Raw genomic sequence first — 21,631 nt, 5'->3', positions numbered from 1 at the left:
GGTCAGTACCCATGCTGCAGCATTCTGTATGTTTTGCAGTTGAAAAGTCTTTCTTGGGTAGACCAGACAGGAGAGCTTTACAGTAGTCAAGTCTGCTTGTAATAAAAGCATGGATGAGTCTCTCTGTATCAACCTGAGATAAACGGACGCACCTTGGCAATGTTCCTCAGGTGGTAAAAAGCTATTTCAGTCACTTCCTTATGAGGAATTTAGGAATTTAGTTCAGAATCTGAAACAACACCTAGGTTTTTTACCTGGTGTTTTATCTTTAATGCCAGTGAATTCAAATGTGCGGCTAGATTCTCTCTCTGTGCTTTGGCTTCAACAATATGTACCTCAGTCTTGTCTTGATTTTGCTGGAGAAAGTTGTGAGCCATCCAAGTATTTAAATAACTATTACGGTTTAATAATATATCCATGGACCTAAAATCATCTAGTGACACTGAAATGTAAAGTTGTATATCATTTGCGTAGCAGTGAAAATTAATGCTGCGCTTTCTGACAATGCTGCCAAGGCGTAACACACAGTATATACTGTAAACTGAACAGTACCAGACCCAAAATCGAACCTTGTGGAATGCCACATGTGATATGTATTTTCTCTGAGTTATGTTCACCAAGGGTGACAAAAAATCTTTACCGGTTAAATAGGTCCTAAGCCAATTTAGGAACTGGACCGGAGAGGCCAACCCACCTCTCTACTCTGTCCAGAAGGACATCATGGTCAACAGTGTTGAATGCAGCACTTAAATCCAAGAGTACAAAGACAGAGAACTGTTTGGCATCTGTGTTGGTTCGAAAATAATTTACAAGTTTAACTAAGGCTGTCTCTGTGCTGTGGTGGGCACGAAAACTAGATTGGATTTTTTCAAAAATAGAGTTGGCACTTAAAAAATCATTTAGCTGTTTGAACACCAATTTCTCCAGAATTTTGCTTAAGAATGGAAGGTTGGAGATTTCCCAGAAATTGTGAAGAGCTGAAGAATCTAGATTACTTTTATTCAGAAGGGGTTTCACCACAGCAGTTTTTAGTGCAGTGAGAAATTGCCTGGGAACAGGGAATGATTAACAGCTTGCACTTTTTCAGATATTCATTTAAAACTGTTTTGAAGAAGGTGGTGGGGATAGGATCAAGAAGGCAGGTAGAAGGCTTAAGTTGTGATATCACTTTCCTGAGCATGTCTGTGTCAACCAGGTAAAACAAGTACATAATGCCTTTGCGTGGTAGGCTAGGGCACATATCATCAAACTTCTCATCAGGTCTTGCTTGACTGATACCCAGCCTAATGTTGGTTATCTCTGAAATATGCCGCAAACACATCACATTCCCAGTGGGTCAGAAGTTTACATACACTCAATTAGTATTTGATAGCATTGCCTTTAAATTGTTTAACTTGGGTCAAATGTTTCAGGTAGCCTTCCACAAGCTTCCCACAATAAGTTGGGTGAATTTTGGCCCATTCCTCCTGACAGAGCTGGTGTAACTGAGCCAGGTATGTAGGCCTCCTTGCTCCCACACACTTTTTCAGTTCTGTCCACAAATGTTCTATAGGATTAAGGTCAGGGCTTTGTGATGGCCTCTCCAATACCTTGACTTTGTTGTCCTTAAGACATTTTGCCACAACTTTGGAAGTATGCTTGGGGTCATTGTCCAGTTGGAAGACCCATTTGTGACCAAGCTTTAACTTCCTGACTGATGTCTTGAGAAGTTCCTTCAATATATCCACAAAATTTCCCCTCCTCATGATGCCATCTATTTTGTGAAGTGCACCAGGTCCTCCTGCAGCAAAGCACTCCCACAACATGATGCTGCCACACCCGTGCTTCACGGTTGGGATGGTGTTCTTTGGCTTGCAAGCCTCCCCCTTTTTCCTCCAAACATAAAGATGGTCATTATGGCCAAACAGTTCTATTTCTGTTTCATCAGACCAGAGGACATTTCTCCAAAAAGTACGATCTTTGTCCCCATGTGCAGTTGCAAACCGTAGTTTGCAGTTTGCTTTTTTATGGTGGTTTTGGAGCAGTGGCTTCTTCCTTGCTGAGCAGCCTTTCAGGTTATGTCAATATAGGACTCGTTTTACTCTGGATATAGATACTTTTGTACCTGTTTCAACCAGCATCTTCACAAGGTCCTTTGCTGTTGTTCTGGGATTGATTTGCACTTTTTGCACCAAAGTACGTTCATCTCTAGGAGACAGAACGTGTCTCCTTCCTGAGCGATATGATGGCTGCGTGGTCCCATGGTGTTTATACTTGCGTATTATTATTTGTACAGATGAATGTGGTACATTCAGGCTTTTGGAAATTGCTCCCAAGAATGAACCAGACTTGTGGAGGTCTACAATTCTTTTTCTGAGGACTTGGCTGATTTATTTTGATTTTCCCATGATTTCAAGCAAAGAGACACTGAGTTTGAAGATAGATCTTGAAATACATCCACAGGTACACCTCCAATTGCCTCAAATGATGTCAATTAGCCTATCAGAATCTTATCAAGACATGACATCATTTTCTAGAATTTTCCAAGCTGTTTAAAGGCAAGTCAACTTAGTGTATGTAGACATCTGACCCACTGGAGTTGTGATACAGTGAATTATAAGTGAAATAATCTGTCTGTTAACAGTTGTTGGGAAAAATTACTTGTGTCATTGTCATAAAGTTCGTCGTCTGAGGAGGAGAAATCATCGGACCAATATGCAGCGGTTAAGGTGCTCATCTTCTTTTTATTTAGAAGGAAAAAACAACAAAACAAATGACGAAAAACAGTCCCGTAAGGTGCTCAGACTATACAAGGAACAACTACCCACAAAACCCATGAAGAAAAACCCCTACTTAAATATGATCTCTAATCAGAGGCAACGAGGATTAGCTGCCTCCAATTAGAGATCAACCCAAACATACACAACAGAAATAGAAGAACTAGAAAGGAAAACTTAGAAATAGATAACATAGATCAAACCCAACATCCCAAAACACACAAAACAAACACCCCCCTGCCACTCCCTGACCATACTATAATAACAAAATAACCTCTTTACTGGTCAGGACATGACAGTACCCCCCCAAAGGTGCAGACCCCGAATGCACCTCAAAAACAACAACCCACAAAAAGAAACCCAAACATAAAGGGAGGGAAGGGAGGGTGGCCACCGTCACCGACGGTTCTTGTGCTACACCCCCCCCCCCTTCCCAATACTCCCCCCTACGGAGGTGGCTCTGGCTCCGGGCTTAGTTCCCAATCTAACCTGCCCACCCCGCAGAAGACTCTGGGTTGCATACCACTGCTGTAGGCTCTGGATCGCAGGGCGACTCTGGCAGCTCTGGACTGAAGGGCGACTCTGGCAGCTCCGGACTGGAGGGCGACTCTGGCAGCTCCGGACTGGAGGGCGACTCTGGCAGCTCCGGACTGGAGGGCGACTCTGGCAGCTCTGGACTGGAGGGCGACTCTGGCAGCTCCGGACTAGAGGGTGACTCTGGCTTCCTGGATGGATTGTCCTCGGGGTTTCGCTTGCCAAATCAGTTCTGTTATACTCACAGACATTATTTTAACAGTTTTAGAAACTTTTGAGTGTTTCCTATCCAATACTACCATGCATATGCATATCCTAGCTTCTGGGCCTGAGTAACAGGCAGTTTACTTTGGGCACCTCAGTCATCCAAACTTCCGAATACTGCCCCCTAGCCTTAAAAAGTTAAAGAACACCCTCTGTGTTCTGTTAGACAAGTAACTCTTTATCCACATTATAGCAGGGAGTGTAAAGCCATAACACATACATTTGTCCAGCAGCAGACTATGTTCAATGATGTCAAAAGCTGCACAGAAGTCTAAGACAGACCCCACAATCATTTTATCATCAATTTCTCTCAGCCAATCATCAGTTATTTGTGTAAGTACTGTGCTTGTTGAATGTCCTTCCCTGTAATCATGCTGAAATTCTGTTGTCAGTTTGTTTACTGTAAAATGGCATTGTATCTGGTCAAACACAATTTTTCAGAAGTTTACTAAGGGTTGGTAACAGGCTGATTGGTCAGCTATTTGAGCCAGTAAAGGGGGTTTTACTATTCTTGGGTAGCGGAATGACTTTAGCTTTCCTCCAGGCCTGAGGGCTCACGCTCTCTTGGAGGCTTAATAGGAGTGGCAAAATCGTCTGCTATTATCCTCAGTAATTTTCCATCTAGATTGTCAGACCCTGATGACTTGTCATTGTTGACAAACAACAATAATTTTTTCACCTCTTCCACACTGACTTTACGGAATTCAAAAGTACAATTCTTGTCTTTCAAAATTTGATCCGATATACTTGGATGTGTAGTGTCAGCGTTTGTTGCTGGCATGTCATCCCTAAGTTTGCTTATCTTGCCAATGAAAAAGTCATTAAAGTAGTTTGCAATATCAGTGGGCTTTTTGATGAATGAGCCATCTGATTCAACAAATGAAGGAGCCTAGTTGGAGTTTTTTTTCCAAAATTTCATTTAAGTTGCCCCAAAGCTTTTTACTATCATTCTTTATATAATTTATCTTTGTTTCCTAGTGTAGTTTATTTTTCTTTTATTTAATTTAGTCACATTATTTCTTAATTTGCAATATGTTTGCCAGTTGGGCTGCCAGACAGTTGGGCATGCCAGACTTAATTGCCATACCTTTTACCTCATCCCTCTCAACCAGACAATTTTTCAATTCCTCAAGGGGATTTAACAGTTTTTACAGTGATTTTCTTAATCGGTGCGTGCTTATTAGTAACTGGAATAAGTAGTTTCATAAATGCATCAAGTGCAGCATCTGGTTGCTCCTCATTACACACCACAGACCAGCAAATATTCTTTACATCATCAACATATGAATCACTACAAAACTTATTGGATGACCTCTTATAAACTACATTAGTCCCAGCCTTTGGAACTTTGGTTTTCTTAGATATGGCTATTATATTGTGATCACTACATCCTATGGATTTGGATACTGCTGTAAAGCAAATATCTGCAACGTTAGTAAAAATGTGATCAATACATGTTGAGGATTTAATTCCTGTGCTGTTTGTAACTACCCTGGTAGGTTGACTGACAACCTGATCCAAGTTGCAGGTACTGGTTACAGTTTGAAGTTTTTTCCTGAGTAGGCAGCTTGATGACAGCTAGTCAATATTTAAATCACCCAGAAAATGTACTTCTCTGTTGATATCACATACATTATCAGGCATTTCACACATATTAGATACAGATACAGACTGTTAGCACTTGGTGGTCTATAGCAGCTTCCCACAAGTATGGGCTTCAGGTGAGGCAGATTAACCTGTAGCCATATTACATCAACAGTATTTAACATTAGATCATCTCTAAGCTTTACAGGAATCTGGTTCTGAATATAGACCGCAACACCGCCTCCGTTGGCATTTCTGTCTTTTCGGTAGATGTTATAACCTTGTCACAGGATGTACCCGTGACAAGGTCTATTCAACGCTGGTCTGACACTCTGTGAAAAGGGTTCTACATGGAATCCAAAAGGGTTCTACCTGGAACGAAACGGGTTCTACCAGGAACCTAAAAGGGTTCTTCGAAGGGTTCTATGGGGACAGCCGAAGAACCCTTTAAGGTTCTAGATAGCACCTTTTTTTCTAAGATTGTACAGGCATACTGGTAGAAGGAACATGTAGAGCTTCCTCTAGGTTGATTTTTGACCAACCACTGCATGTTTTGATGTGAATGTGTGTTATGTGAGAGTTTGCCTGAAGGCAGCTTTAGAATCTGAGCCTTGTGCTGACTATGTCAGGCTGCTATCATTATCTGAGGCTCTCAGGTGATCCTTAGATAGCTTCACCTCACCTGCAGCAGTCAATCATGGTTCAATAACACTCAAAAATATTATGCTGTTGAGATCACCTCAAGTGTTCCCCTTAAGTAGCCTGTGAATTTATGTGTGTGTTAACTGACCTGTGTGTGTGTGTGTGTGTGTGTGTGTGTGTGTGTGTGTGTGTGTGTGTGTGTGTGTGTGTGTGTGTGTGTAACTGACCTGTGTGTGTTAACTGACCTGTGTGTGTGTATTAACTTCTCTAGGGCCAGTGGGACGATTTCATGCCACCTACGTAATAGCCAGTGGAATCCCGTGGCGCGTTATTCAAATACCTTAGAAATGCTATTACTTCAATTTCTCAAACATATGACTATTTTACACCATTTTAAAGACAAGACTCTCGTTAACTTCTCTAGGGCCAGTGGGACGATTTCGTCCCACCTACGTAACAGCCAGTGGAATCCCGTGGCGCGTTATTCAAATACCTTAGAAATGCTATTACTTCAATTTCTCAAACATATTACTATTTTGCACCATTTTAAAGACAAGACTCTCGTTAATCTAACCACACTGTCCGATTTCAAAAAGGCTTTACAACGAAAGCAAAACATTAGATTATGTCAGCAGAGTACCCAGCCAGAAATAATCAGACACCCATTTTTCAAGCTAGCATATAATGTCACATAAACCCAAACCACAGCTAAATGCAGCACTAACCTTTGATGATCTTCATCAGATGACAATCTTAGGACATTATGTTATACAATACATGCATGTTTTGTTCAATCAAGTTCATATTTATATCAAAAAACAGCTTTTTACATTAGCATGTGACGTTCAGAACTAGCATACCCCCGCAAACTTCCGGTGAATTTACTAAATTACTCACGATAAACGTTCACAAAAAACATAACAATTATTTTAAGAATTATAGATACAGAACTCCTCTATGCACTCGCTATGTCCGATTTTAAAATAGCTTTTCGGTGAAAGCACATTTTGCAATATTCTAAGTAGATAGCCCGGCATCACAGGGCTAGCTATTTAGACACCCACCAAGTTTAGCCCTCACCAAAGTCAGATTTACTATAAGAAAAATGTTATTACCTTTGCAGTTCTTCGTCAGAATGCACTCCCAGGACTTCTACTTCAATAACAAATGTTGGTTTGGTTCAAAATAATCCATAGTTATATCCAAATAGCGGCGTTTTGTTCGTGCGTTCAAGACACTATCCGAAAGGGTAAAGAAGGGTGACGCGCCCGACGCGTTTCGTGACAAAAAAATTCTAAATATTCCATTACCGTACTTCGAAGCATGTCAACCGCTGTTTAAAATCAATTTTTATGCCATTTTTCTCGTAAAAAAGCGATAATATTCCGACCGGGAATCTGTGTTTTAGTACAAAGAGAGAGAAAATAAAAACATGTGGTCGCCTCGTGCACGCGCCTCAGTCTCATTGTCCTCTGATAGACCACTTACTAAAGGCGCCAATGTTTTTCAGCCAGGGGCTGGAATTACATCATTCAGCTTTTTCCCGGGTTCTGAGACTTTAACTATAGATTCATGTACATACTACCTCAATTGTCCCGACCAACCAGTGCTCCCGCACATTGGCTAACCGGGCTATCTGTGTTGTGTCCCACCAACCGCCAACCCCTCTTTTTACGCTACTGCTACTCTCTGTTCATCATATATGCATAGTCACTTTAACCATACCCACATGTACATACTACCTCAATAAGGCTGACTAACCGGTGTCTGTATATAGCCTTGCTACTCTTATTTTCAAATGTCTTTTTACTGTTGTTTTATTTATTTACTTACCTACACACACACACACACACATACCTTTTTTTTCGCACTATTGGTTAGAGCCTGTAAGTAAGCATTTCACTGTAAGGTCTACACCTGTTGTATTCGGCGCACGTGACAAATAAACTTTGATTTGATTATTAACTGATCTGTGTGTGTGTATGTGTGTGTTAACTGACCTGTGTGTGTGTATGTGTGTGTTAACTGACCTGTGTTTGTGTATGTGTGTGTTAACTGACCTGTCTGTGTCTATGTGTTCCAGAGCCACAGTGAGGAAGGGCATGTCGTTCAGTACAGCGAGGCCCAGTGACTCAGCCTTATGGGACATCGCCCTGGAGCCTGGCAGAAGGGGCGCAAACACCATCTCTGTTGTGTGTCAGAGGAAGACCACCAATCCCGGGAAAAGGTGTATAGCCCTTCATTTTCCTCAAACATCTTGAGTTTTGTAGGCTCTCTTAAATCTTAATAATGGCCTTCCTTTGTCATGTTCTTACTGGTATGAGAAGTGTGAGATTATTGATGTACAGCATTTGTCCGAAGAGAAAGGTAGAAGAAACAAACAGGTTGTTTCTTATAGCTTTCCAGATTCTTAGAATTATCTTCGTTAAAATGTCAGGAAGAAGAACAGATTGCAATTCTAGGACTTGATCGAGGGAAAAAAAACTAATTAATTTAATCAGTTGCCTTGTTGGTGTGGTCCCGGCAGCTGTGCAGACAGCCGTTTATTGTGTGGAGCAGATCTCTGTTACATTGTGGTTAATCACTCTCCTTGTAAATAGACTGAAGTGACTATTCAGTACTTTTTGAACTGATAGATGTGGCACAGCTGCACTGATATTTGCTTAAGGCACTTATTTCCCTGGTTTCTATAAGATATGTTATCGTAAATTGGGCCCAGAGTTTTCCCTGGTCAGGTCATGTGATCAGGAAAACTCTGGGCCCTAGTTATAATCTCACGGAATATGGGCCAGTTTCCAGGACAGAGATCAAGCCTAGTCCTGGACTAAAAAGCATTCCACAATGGAGAAATAGACTGTAGCACTAATCTGTGTCTGGGAAACCTGCTCTGTAACTACAAGGAATAACATACAGTAGATGACAATGTCAATCAGTTGTTTGTAAGGCTCTTTGAGATTATCATGATATCAGTAATAACATTAGTAATCCTCCTGTCTATCGCAGTGGGGGAGGGATCAACTGTGTTGATATGAACAGTTTAAAATATTTCTCCATGATGTCACTGACGGGATGGTGACAGGTTAACAACCTCTCCCTCAACATCAGCAAAACAAAGGAGCACGCCCCCATCCTTATCAACGGGGCCGCCGCGGAGACGATCAAAAACTTAAAGTTCCTCGGTGTACACATCTCCGAGGAGGTGAAATGGCCAAACCACACAGCACCTCAAGATGCTGAAGAAATCTGGCCTGTCCTCGAGGGCCATAACAGTGTTCTACAGGAGCACCATCGAGAGCATAGTGTCGGGCTGCATCACAGCCTTGTACGGCAACTCTACCGCCAGTGACCAAAAGGCGCTAAAGAGGGTGGTACGCTCAGCCGAATGCACCATTGGATGCACACTGCCTGCCCTCCACGACACCTACAACACCTCATGTTGCAGGAAGGCCAAGAAGATCATCAGGTACCCCAGCCACCCGAGCCATGCCCTGTTCTTCCCGTTTCCATCACTTAGACGTGGGCAGTATGGGAACATCATGGCAAAAACTGTAAGACTGGCCAAAAGCTTCTACCCCCAGACCATCAGGCTGCTGAATAGCCACCACTAGTCAGCACAGCGTCAATTATGTCAACATGAACAATTATGTGGTGCTATCATAACACTTCCTGATCCAGATGGAAAAACACACCTCTGCCCAGCAACCTCCTAGAACATACCATCCCCCTCAGACAAACACACACACACACACACTCCAACCCGGCTCAGCGCGCCGCCTGTCCGGCCCACTTATCTGTAATCATCAGTAATCCTCAGGGCGTTATCCGGGCTTAACCACTGGCTGGCACATTCCGGGCAAGATAAGGAGCCCAGATATTTCAAGTCCTGGTTGCGGTATTAACCAGTGAACAGACCAGTGAACGCCCAGAGGGGTGGACAGAAGTTACCCCCCTACCCACCCTAGCACTCTGAAACTGATGATAAGACCACAGATTTACAAGCTACGACCCCCAAAGCCCCCAGAGAGGGTTTCCAGGAAAAGAGTGGAATCATGGTGAAAATGTTCCCCATAGAATCCTGTCCAATCTCTTTTATTGATGAATAAGTATATGTAGAGCAAAGCTATCTCGAGGTCTAAGCTGAAGAGGCTGTAAAAGTTGGGGGAGGGGGATTGATCTGCGGGCCTGATCTGAGAATGAAAGAGAGATGGAGAAGAGATGGAGGAGACAAATGGACAGATGACGAAGGAGGGAGATATTGAGGAGAGAAGATGAAGAGAGCAGGAGGGAGGGAGACAGTGAGTAATACAACACAGTAAACCAACACAGTATCCTACTGACAGCACCAAGGACAACCACTAAGGACATCCACACATCTGTTGTCTAGCAACTGCTTGACCAAACAGAGTGCTCTGAACACCCACCCCCTCCCTCGCCACCAGTTGCCCATCTCTGTATTACATACACTATAAGCAAGGTTTAGGTTAGAATATGATCATTTTATAATAACACTGGGGGTTTGAATGTGCATGTTAGAAATAAGAGGGTCTTGTTGTTCTTGATTGCAGCATACATCTTGATGATTGCAGTATTCATGTCCATTCATGAGCTGTGACACATTGTATTGAATGCTACAGTGAATATCAGTAGGATGCAGAATGTGAATGTAACTGTATTTCTGGATTGACAGGGGTCTGTTGGAGGTCTTGCAGCTTGACTTTGAGACCAAGGAGTTGACTGAGCAACAATTAGAGAGCCAGATGATCACATGGCGTTTGGAAACAGGACACATCAAGGATGTTGGCGTCATGAGGATCTATACCACCCAGAGAGACTACGTAGGCCTGACACCACTGGTCATGGTGAGGAGCATGTGTGCGTGCCTTTTATCTGTGTGCACGTGTGGCATTTTATTTGTATGCGTGCATGCACCTGTGTGCAGATGCACCTGGGTTTGTATGGCACAGCAGTAGTTGCATTAACAGTAACACCACCACTTTATTCTCCCTGCAGCGTGACAGTAAGTTGAATTACAGTCATGCTGGATGTGCAATTAAGTACTGTGTGGGTCTACCGTAAATGTATGTCTATTGCACTCTCATCTGGTTTGATGTTTTATGGAGGAGATGTTGGCTATAAAATAACAATAAAATGTGTGTGTACACGATTGAGAGAGCCCTGGAGAGGGGGATGTCAGGGGGGTGTCGATGTGGTCATTGTTGTACAGCTGAGTGCCAGCTGTATTGGCCTCTAGCTTTGATAACATCAGGGCTGTTCTGGCCCAGGTCACACTCTCCTTCAATGTTAAAGCAGTTGACGTTCATTGAGGATCAAACAGCCCCCGATAGGGAGGAATGAAACATCTTCATAACGAAGCCACAATGCTTTATACAATTTTTCCAAATGTACAAGTACAAGGTATAGATCTGGTTTGTCAGAAGATGGTATTACCACCTGTGTACTTGTGACAGGAATTAATCCCTTTTTCAAAGCGGTGTTGGTACTACAAATCCCATAGGGATTGCTTCAGTACAGTAGGTCTGTACAATACAATACAACTTTATTGTACTGGTAGTCAGTTTGGGTGACTTTCTGAATTGCGGTCAGCAGCTGTTGTGCTGTGCTGCTGAGTTCAGAATGACTTACAGGCTGCCCTGCAACATCTGTCGAGAGCTGCGATTAAATCTACATCAGCTGGGCCATACAGTCATCAGCCACTGTATCAGCCCCCTCGCCTTCTAGATTAGAACAAATATTATTAGAGAGTATCATGGCCAGAAAACACTTTAAAACCCATGTTCAACGAGGGGTTATAGAGCTATAAGAGAGATCTTATCAGCTGTAGACCAACCTTGATTTGTCTATTTATGTTTAGGAGGTAAGCAGTTAAACATATGCACAGACTTAACTGTATAAGGAAGTGCGTGAGTGCGTGTTCATGTAATTGTATTATTGTGCATTTGTGTGTGCGTTCATGCGAGTGTGTGTACATGTGCATGCCAATCTTTGTGTAAATGTGTGTGGGTGTGTATGTGTGTGTGTGTTCTTGTGTGCATGCATGCTTACATGTGAAGGCCCATTTTTGAATGTGAGTGTGTGGTTATATGCCTGCCTCACACGGTCACTCTGTCCCGTCTGTCCCCTGTAGGACAGTGATGTGCTGAACACAGCTGTTCTGACTGGTAAGAAAGTGTCTGCCCCAGTCAGGACTCTGGCTGTGGAGGCTGACGGCACTGTCACCGATGTCACCAACTATACCAACTGCAGGTCCACTGACGAGAACGTGCTGAAGGTACAGCTTTGGAAGCCCTGTTTCAATATTCACTTTTTCTCTACAGGTGTAGGATCTTAATTTGATCACCTTGTTGCAGGAGAACTTTGCTGCAATGCAGGACATTTAAAACTTGTAGTGTATTTGAGGTTTAAAAGGCTGCTGAAGTTTATAATTTCCACTTTGAAATTTCAGACTTGATTTTCCCTTATGAAAAATGTATCAACCCCTACAAAAATGTCCATGAATTATAATCCACATGATAATTAACATGTCCTGTTGCTGCAGGATTATTTTCCTGCTGCAGCAAACTGGCTCAAATTGAGATTCTATATCTACGTATCTGTATGTTGTAAGAGAACAAGACAAACGTCCTTATGACAATCATATTCAGAATCATTCAGAGACCATAATAAAAATCATACTTGCATGTGAAATGCATGTTATTCGAGCAGATCTCGTGGAGCCAATGGCATAGGGACTTTACTCAATTAAGAGAGAGAGAGACGGAGAGATGAAAAGAGACAGCGAGGGGGCGAGACAGACAGAGACAGACAGAGAGAGGGTGACAGAGAGAGAGACAGAGGGAAACAGAGAGAGAGAGAGAACATTCACCCAGCAAATTTTGAAAAAGCTAGATAAAGAGCAGGAGTGCAAGTGAGGAAATTATATTATAGCCTAGCATTTTCCATTAAGAGGTTACTCACTTGAGCTAATCTTTTCAAGGTAAGGGTGGGTTTGTATTTCTGTATTATCACTTATGAAGACTGTAGAAATGTTTCCAGTTATTATATCACTCTCTCTTCCCAGTCAGTGACCCCTCTTAGAGCAAAGGGCCTCACTGGGTTAGGGTAAAGGATCATCCGGTCTCCCGAGCATGGATATATTTCTATACACATACACACAGATCAGGGGCGAAAATCTGATATCCACTTTGGAGGGGACAATTACATGAAATTTTCTCAAGAGCAATTCCTGAGGGGGACACCAAAAGTAGTGCTGTAACACATAGCCTACATTGTAATATGGTAAATGTATATTGAGGAACCAAAGAAATAAGGTGTTTGCCGTACTCCTAACTACCGGTACCCAAAACTACACAACTAATCACAACAGCAATACCATTGCCTTTAACAAATCTTAGTTCAGTCACCAGTTTAAGTTGAGAGTGGGGGTATCCATGGCATTTTCCAATTATGTTCCGATTTTACAAGTCAAAAAAATTGAGAACCTTTCATAATGTTGCCAAACAAAGACTCAACAAACTTACCTGAGACTCCCTGTCTCTGCCAGTCTGTCCCTGCATATCTGTCCCCAACTCTGCTGTCTGTGTGCTATCTGTTCCCTGCTCTACCTAATGACATCATTGTGAAACATTTCCATTAGAATTTGATTTCTTTCTTATGAACATTTTATCAACTAGTCTTTGAGATATTAGGCTACTAGGGTTCTTACTATGCGTTTTGGTGTATTGAAAAAATACTCTGATGTCCGTCTTTATTTTTCTGCCATTTTTCTACCTGGCTGGCTACACACACAGTGTGTAGGTTATTTACAGTAGGAGATGGGCTTCTATCATCTTCAATCATTCTATATGGGCTTCGATCTAAAAGGTAGCTAGCAAATGTGAAACGGATTAAAATGACAAGAGTTGACAGCTGTATGAGTTCACCATTTACACAACATATGCTGCAACCTTTTGTAATTTTAATAGTTTGTTTCATATTGGCTGGCTTCCAACAATAGCTGAATTTGCAAAGCTAGCGAGCACCAATTCAGTTTCAGTGGTGTTTGCTATAATCTTTTGCTACCCGGGTTAAATAAAGGTGAAATAAAATAAATAAATAAAAGTTCCCTTGCGACAATTTAGCTTTTGCAACGAGACCATTAAATATACTTAAGACAATGGTAGATGTTTGGACTTCAGTTTATCGCTAACCTTATCACAGGGACTTTGAAGCACTGACTTACATCATCTGCATGCTGATTCCATCTTTGACGACGCCACATAAATGGAATAGGTACTAGCTAGCTTAATAGTTAATATTTGTGCGCTAGCTCTGCATATTCAGCTAGTGTGTGTGTGCGCGATTGACTGGATGAACCTCACGGTAGTTACGTAGCAAGCTAAGGAACAGGCAGTGGATCAAACCATTGTGAGGCAAAAGGGCGGGGGGGTCGCAATCTTTTGAAACTTAAAAACCCGCTTATTAAGTGTCTATAATCAGCACAATTGCTTTCATTGCGTATTATTAATATTATTTAAATTACATAGTTATGTTTTAGTGATATATTGGGGGGGACAACTCCTATTTTTCCCAGGAAGGGGTCGTGTCCCCCGTTCCCCCGGGATTTCCGCCCCTGACACAGATATAATATGATGGTTCCACAGCATGCTCTTTCTTTCTTCTGTCTCTGTCAGCACTTAGATTTATAAACCTTAGATGGCTAAGGGCTAGATCAAATCCGGACTGCATAAGATCTGCGTTATAACACAATTGAACATTTTACAGTAATTTCCGATTGAACAGACATATGCAGTGGAAACATTTTAATCGCGCTATAATGTGGATACTCGGTGGCCCAGATTGAATCTAACCAAAGCCTATGTGACAATGGGCACAGGAACCTCAAATGACATAGAAATTAATGGGCTAGTACATTATGGGCAAATAGACTTCAGCTTGCTATCCATGTCACATAACTCCTCATGAAGAGGTTGTGTTCTTTAATAGCTCAGCATCCCCCTGTGTCCCCCCAGGTGTCGGATCGTTGTGACTATGTGTTTGTTAATGGGAAGGAGAAAAGGGGGAGGATGAGGATGGTGCTCAACTTCACCTACAGCTACCTGAGTGCCCAACTGGAGATGAGTGTGTGGATGCCCCGCCTCCCCCTGCTTATCGACATAGCCAACCCCGAACTCAGCCAGATCAAGGGCTGGAGAGTCCCCGTGGCCGCTGGCAACAAGAGGTATGGTTTTGCTTTTAATAACAACTCTCCAGATACCAATGTTGGCCACATATCAATGTAAGACTTTGTCAATACTATTTAGAAATCCACAGAGAGAGCTGATGAGAGAGCTGATGCCAAGACCTGCTGCAGCAAGGCTGGAGTTTGGCATTCGTGAAGGATTCAAAGAAGGATTTGATTGACAGTTTGTTTGCACAAAACTTAATAACAAATCATCACAAGAGCCACTAGTAGTGACCCACTGCATAGTGACAAAGGATGAAATCCAATACCATTATTTGACAAATCTAAGTAGGAGTCCTAAAGCCTGTTTGTTTAGAAGTCTCATAGACAAGAGCTGTGCTGTTCAAACAGATAGATGATTCCAATAATACAGTAAGTACTATGAGAGAGAGGGTAGGGAATAGAAATCTTCCAGCTTATCAGCCTTGACTAATGCATATTGCTGTACTCTATAATAATAATCTATCATCACATCACTGTTAGTTACATTAGTGTGTTATTCCCCGTAGAAGGGCCATAGACTTGCTCTCAGAAAACAGGTCAGTAGGGTCTCACTCAATACTGAATGTCTTACCGCTGCCTGGTTCTTACTCAATACACTGAGGTGGATGGATGGATTGTGTAGGGTGTTGTTGTTTTCTCTGGAGCTACACTCTATGTTTACATGGTTATGGTTGGTGTCAGAGCTAGCTACCCAAACCCATTCAACTCTCAGATTTTTCTTGAACCTCTTCCATCTGACAGTTTTCTCGTAAGAGATTACAATTAAGTGTTGTTTTCTCAGGACCAGCTGGGACAGTGAGGAAGAGGAGGAGATGAGGAAGAGCAGAGGCTGCATGCTACAGTACCAACACACTGTGGTCAGGGTGCTCACACCCTTTGTGGCCGAGCCGTCGGACCCATCTCCAGACCCCATGGTAGGGGATTGGGAGGGTCTCTGGAGACTTTCCTGGGGCCAGACTGGCAGGTGGATGTCACCAGGCTGGTGCGCTACTCTCTCAGGGTAGGAGACCAATCTATAGCCAGACTACAGGCTGGGACTGTACTGCAGGGACGCGCTGCAGGGACCACCACTCTACAGGTAATGTGTGTATGTTTGTGTGTGTGCATGTGTGTGTGTGTGTGTGTGTGTATACTAATGTGTGTGTATAATGTTGCAGGTGATGTCTCCTCTGTCTGACTCGATCCTGGCTGAGCGGATGGTCAGGGTTCTGGAAGACAAAGTGAGTGTGACAGAGCTGGGAGTGCAACTGGTCTCTGGCCTCTCTCTGTCCCTCCAGCTCAGCCCAGGGAGAAACATGGCCATCTTTGCCACGGCTACAATACAGGAAGTCATGCAGAGACCCAAACAGGTAAATAAACAAATTATGTTATATCAAACCTCATTCAAAACTATTATACAAAATAAAGTACATCCAAAGAACAAGCCCCAACTTCACATTGTGCCATTCTGAAGCTGAGGGGGGGGGGGACGGGGACGATTAGCAATAGTGGAAAACCTGTACCCTCAAAGCTCTTCACAGATATTCAGCAAGAAAATAATACATTTCACAGTGAATAACAGTAACCTGCTAGCCTAGCAGCATGTGGTTTGTCCCTGTGATTCCTGTGTGTGTGAGTTAATAGTGTCCACAGCTCAGGATTGTAGTACTGTGGCCACGCTGTGAGCCAGACAGAGTGCATGGACGCAGTTTAACAGCTCACACATTAGCCATGGCAGCATGCCCATTCAAAAACACTTCCCAAACTGTGAGTGGGGATACCATTAGGCCAGCACTATGACAGCCCTGTGCTGCCAGGGGCCTGGCCAATCGCTAACTTGACTCAGTCAATACTCAACCTATTAGAACGGAGTTAGTGCACATGCTCATTTGTTTCTATGATGGGCCATGTAAAGTACAATTCCAATCTATGCAAATGTATTTCACCTCAGAATATAGGCCATGCCTCTGGCTCCAATCGTTCATTATCAGCTAACAGCTCTATGGTTCTATTGAACTGACTGTGGTGGGAGTAATTCATTTACATTGCGCCCTCTGGTGGCTAGTGCTAATGGTTTGTATTCTCCATCTATACTGATATTGATCCCCTGTGGTTAAATTGAGTTTCATGCCATGATGTGATAGGACTGTGGTCTGTGATACAATAGCCCCCAATCTAATTATAGTGAGATTAACAGAGACAATTCTTAGATACCGACAAAATTAGGGATTAGCTATCATGTCAACCCAACGGACAAAACGCTAATGCAGGAATTGAAATAACTGTGCAATTGTGAATCACTGGGTTGCATGAGAATTCTGTGGAAAGATGCAAAATCAGCTCCTGCTTTACCACCTACTCTTATGCATTGACACATCTATTTATGAGAGTGAATATTTGGAAATGAATTGATGTTCTGTATGTCTGACACTCTGCACATGGGGGAGAATATTGATTTCCTGATTGTATTTTGACCTATTTTAGATAATTCCAAGCCCTCTCCTTATCCTGTCTCTGTGTTATTTCCATGTTAAGGAGGCACTGGTCAGCTGCTGGATCCAGTTCAGCGACGGCTCAGTGACCCCTCTGGACCTCTTTGACCGCAGCGTCTACTCCCTGACTGTGACCTCCGGGGACAAGAGTGTGGGGACCGTGCGCCGGACCCCCCAGTCAGCATTTGTGGTGGCGGAGGGTGAGGGTCAGGGGGTGCTGGTGAAAGCTGAGCTGAGGATCTGTGAGGAGTGCCAGAAGTCTAAGAGGAAGAGCAAGCTGGTGGTGGGCAATGGGCTTCTTAGGGTCACTTTCCAGAAAGGCAGCAGGATGGACGGAGGGGTCACTGGTGGTGGTGCTACTGGCTATGGCAGTGAAGGTTCAGAGTCAGAGGTAGAGCCTGAGCCAGTCATGACATCACCACGGGAACTCACGCCAGTTGTGACCTCACCACGGGCTCTGACCGAGGGAGACGGAGACAGACGCTCGTTCAGGAGCACCGTGCCAGACTGCCAGGACAGCACTGTAACTGATGTCACCACGTCAACAGCCAGGGATCAGAAAGTGGCTGGAGGTGGCATCTCTACCATCAGAGAGGGCATCAGCAGCACCACCACCAACACTGATAGTAGTACCACCATCAGGGGAAAACCTGGCATGGACAAACCTCAGGTGTCTGGCAGACCTGGCAGAGACAGAAGCCTGGGCAGAGGACAGGGGCTGAGGAGAGACTGGGGGAACCTGGTGGAAAACCCCAACCAGAAGAAAGAGATGCCCAAAGCAGAGGCACCACCCCAGAAAGAGCAGCCCAAGCCACCCCAGGTGGTGGAGAGTGACCTGGTGAAGACGTTCAAAGCCATGTCAGACCTGGAGATTGGCATCTTTGCGCTGGTGGGAGTCTCTGTCCTGGCCATCCTGGCCTTCCTACTCAACTGCGCCTCCTATAATCTCTGCTTCCGGGTCAACAAGACCCCTGCCCAGGGCAACCCAGACCCCAACGGCCCCAAGGAGCATAGGCACGACTGGGTGTGGCTGGGGACCAGCACAGGGCCAGCGCCGCACAACCCACCCCAGGTCTCCACCATCAAACGGGAGAACCACGGCTCTATTGAGTCCCACTGCAGCCTGCAGAGACAATGCTCCACAGATAGCCACCGGGCTCTGGAGAGCAGCCTGAGTATGAGTGCTATCCCAGAGAGGACTGCCACCTTGGGTAGGAGGAGCAGCTCCCAGCAGGTTCCCACCCTGGACCCCATGGCTCAGGGTTCAGCCACCCTCCTAGCCAAGCCAACCCGCAGCGATCCACTCCACTCCCCCACCAGCAAGAGGAATCAGGTCCAGTTCACCACCTTCACCACACTGGACATTAAGCACTTGGCTGCCCTGAAGAGGAACGGAGTGGACTTTAACTGGGCCAGTCAGGCTGGGGGAGCTGGGGAGCCTAAGGGGCCACTACCTGACATGCTATGGCCTGTAGTCACACCCCTGGGCCAACCACAGTGATACTCCACATGGGTTCGTGTGTGTGTGTGTGTGTGTGTGTGTGTGTGTGTGTGTGTGTGTGTGTGCGTTTGTGTGTTCTGAACCTGTTTAAGTGTTTAAATGTGTACAACTTAGTGAGGATACACTTTCTAGTACACATGGAGTATACACATATTAATAGGTGTAAGGTCTCTTCCTTTCCATTAAGTCACACACATGACCAAATTACCAAATTAATGACCAGACCTCATTAATACGGGATGGTGAAAAGTGTTGTATGCTTATAACTGCAAATAATGTACTGTATATTTCTACAGATTATTGTTTACACATTTCTAACTGTTTAAATGCATTTAATTACTGTTTCATTTCATGTCACTTTTGAACATTTGTATGGGAAAATGCATCATGATATATTTGTATGTGGTTATACACTTTCCAGGCTTTGTATATTTCTATGACTCCTCAACAGAATAGCTTTAGAGTTTGTTCAATTTGTCAGAGAAAATGCAATATTTATAAAATATATTATTGTAAAGTTATTTTATGCATACCCCCCTTTTCAGTGGATATTTATTCAAATTGTATGTGTTATACAAATACAGTTCAGAGTTTGAATTTAATATTTGCACCAAACAAACAATTAAGTTACCTCTGCTACAAGACTTCCCTTGGGAGAAAGAGTTTTTCCATTTGTAAAAAAAGGTCTAATCTTGTCCTCAGCACAGAGTAATACATTTTAAAAGAGATAATTCATTTTATCATGTGTAAATGAAGACAAATGGTGCTCTGTCTGTGCAATACTGTTGCCTTTTTTAGGTTGAAAAGGGATGTTAAATTCCTATGAGATTTATAGTGGAACTGAAAGCATTTTAGCAAAATCAAATCTTATTTAAAATCTGTTCATAAAAAGGAACAGGCCTTCCTGTGCCATCGGGTGCTGTAGGTGGCCTGGAGGGCGGGTAGTTTGCCCCCGGTAATGGGTTGGGCAGACCACACCACCCTCTGGAGAACCTTGCGGATGCAGGTGGTACAGTTGCCATACCAGCCCAACAATATGCTTTCAATTGTGCATCTGTAAAAATTTGTGAGGGTTTTAGGTGACAAGCCACATTTCTTTAGCCTCCTGAGGTTGAAGAGGCTCTGTTCGCCTTCTTCACCACGCTGTCTGTGTGGGTGGTCCATTTCAGTTTGTCAGTGATGTGTACGCCAAGGAACTTGAAGCTTTCCACCTTCTCCACTGCGGCTCCGTCGATGTAGATGGGGGCTACACCCTCTGCTGTTTCCTGAAGTCCACGATCATCTTCTTTGTTTCGTTGAAATTGAGTGAGAGGTTGTTTTCCTGGCGTCACACTCCCAGATCCCTCACCTCCTCCCTGTAGGCTGTCTCATCATCGTTGGTAATCAAGCCTACTACTGTTGTGTCATCTGCAAACGTGATGATTGAGATGGATGCGTGCTTGGCCACGCAGTCATGGGTGAACAGGGAGTACAGGAGGGAGTTGAGCAAGCACCCAGTGTTGAGGATCAGCGGAGTGGACGTGTTGTTTCCTACCTTCACCACCTGGGGGCGGCCTGTCAGAAAGTCCAGGACCCAGTTGCACAGGGCAAAGTTCAAAACCAGGGCCTGAAGCTTAATGATGAGCTTGGAGGGTACTATGGTGTTGAATGCTGAGCTATAGTCAATAAACAGCCTTCTTACATAGGTGTTCCTCTTGTCCCGGATAGGGAAGTGTGCATAGTGATGGTGATTGCATCGTCTGTGGATCTATTGGGACAGTAAGAAAATTGAAGTGAGTCTAGGGTGGCAGGTAAGGTAGAGGTGATATGATCCTTTATTCGTCTCTCAAAGCACTTCATGATGACAGAGGTGAGTGCTACGGGGTGATAGTCATTAAGTTCAGTTATCTTTGCCTTCTTGGGTACAGGAACAATGGTGGCCATCTTGAAGCATGTGGGGACAGCAGACTGGGATAGGGAGAGATTGTATATGCCCGTAAACACACCAGCCAGCTGGTCTGCGCATGCTCTGAGGACGCGGCTAGGGATGCTGTCTGGGCCGGCAGCCTTGCGAAGGTTAACACATTTAAATGTTTTGCTCACGTCAACTACGGAGAAGGAGCAGGTAGCAGGCTGCATCGGGGTCACTGTGTTATCCTCAAAACATGCGAAGAATGTGTTTAGCCTGTCCAGAAGCAAAACGTTGGTCTCGGCGACATGGCTGGTTTTGCTTTTGTAGTCCGTGATTGTCTGTAGTCCCTGCCACATATGTCTCGTGTCTGAGCTGTTGAATTGCAACTCCACTTTATCTCTATACTGATGTTTATCTTGTTTGATTGCCTTGTGGAGTGAATAACTCCACTGTTTATATTCTGCCATATTACCAGTCGCCTTGCCATGGTTATTTAAATGCGATGGTTCGCGCTTTCAGTTTTGCGCGAATGCTACCATCTATCCATGGTTTCTGGTTAGGGTAGATTTTAATAGTCACAGTGGGTACTACATCTCCTATACACTTCCTTATGAACTCACACACCGTATCCTCGTATGCGTCTAGATTATTTTCAAAAAGCTACCCGGGTACATATCCCAGTCCACGTGATAAAAACAATCCTGAAGCGTGGATTCTGATTGGTCAGACCAGCGTTGAATAGTA

At 43.8% G+C, this 21,631-nt stretch overlaps 1 protein-coding gene across 1 annotated transcript in view; it reads left to right on the top strand.

The window, feature by feature from the left end:
- LOC106566402 (transmembrane protein 132D-like) overlaps window positions 1-19,973 on the top strand; it is a 59,914-nt gene extending 39,941 nt beyond the window's left edge. Inside the window, exons 3-10 of the mRNA XM_045701402.1 lie at window positions 7,864-8,007; window positions 10,468-10,639; window positions 11,926-12,069; window positions 14,810-15,018; window positions 15,806-15,865; window positions 15,931-16,102; window positions 16,182-16,373; window positions 17,539-19,973. Coding sequence (XP_045557358.1) covers window positions 7,864-8,007; window positions 10,468-10,639; window positions 11,926-12,069; window positions 14,810-15,018; window positions 15,806-15,865; window positions 15,931-16,102; window positions 16,182-16,373; window positions 17,539-18,996 — 2,551 coding nt within the window. The 3' untranslated portion in view covers window positions 18,997-19,973. The remainder of the gene's footprint in view (window positions 1-7,863; window positions 8,008-10,467; window positions 10,640-11,925; window positions 12,070-14,809; window positions 15,019-15,805; window positions 15,866-15,930; window positions 16,103-16,181; window positions 16,374-17,538) is intronic.
- Window positions 19,974-21,631: the final 1,658 nt, after the last annotated feature.

Source organism: Salmo salar, chromosome ssa01, assembly GCF_905237065.1.
Source record: "Salmo salar chromosome ssa01, Ssal_v3.1, whole genome shotgun sequence".
Lineage (NCBI taxonomy): Eukaryota > Metazoa > Chordata > Actinopteri > Salmoniformes > Salmonidae > Salmo > Salmo salar.
Note: the sequence above shows the minus strand (reverse complement) of the source record. Positions and strands in the feature narration are given on the sequence as shown.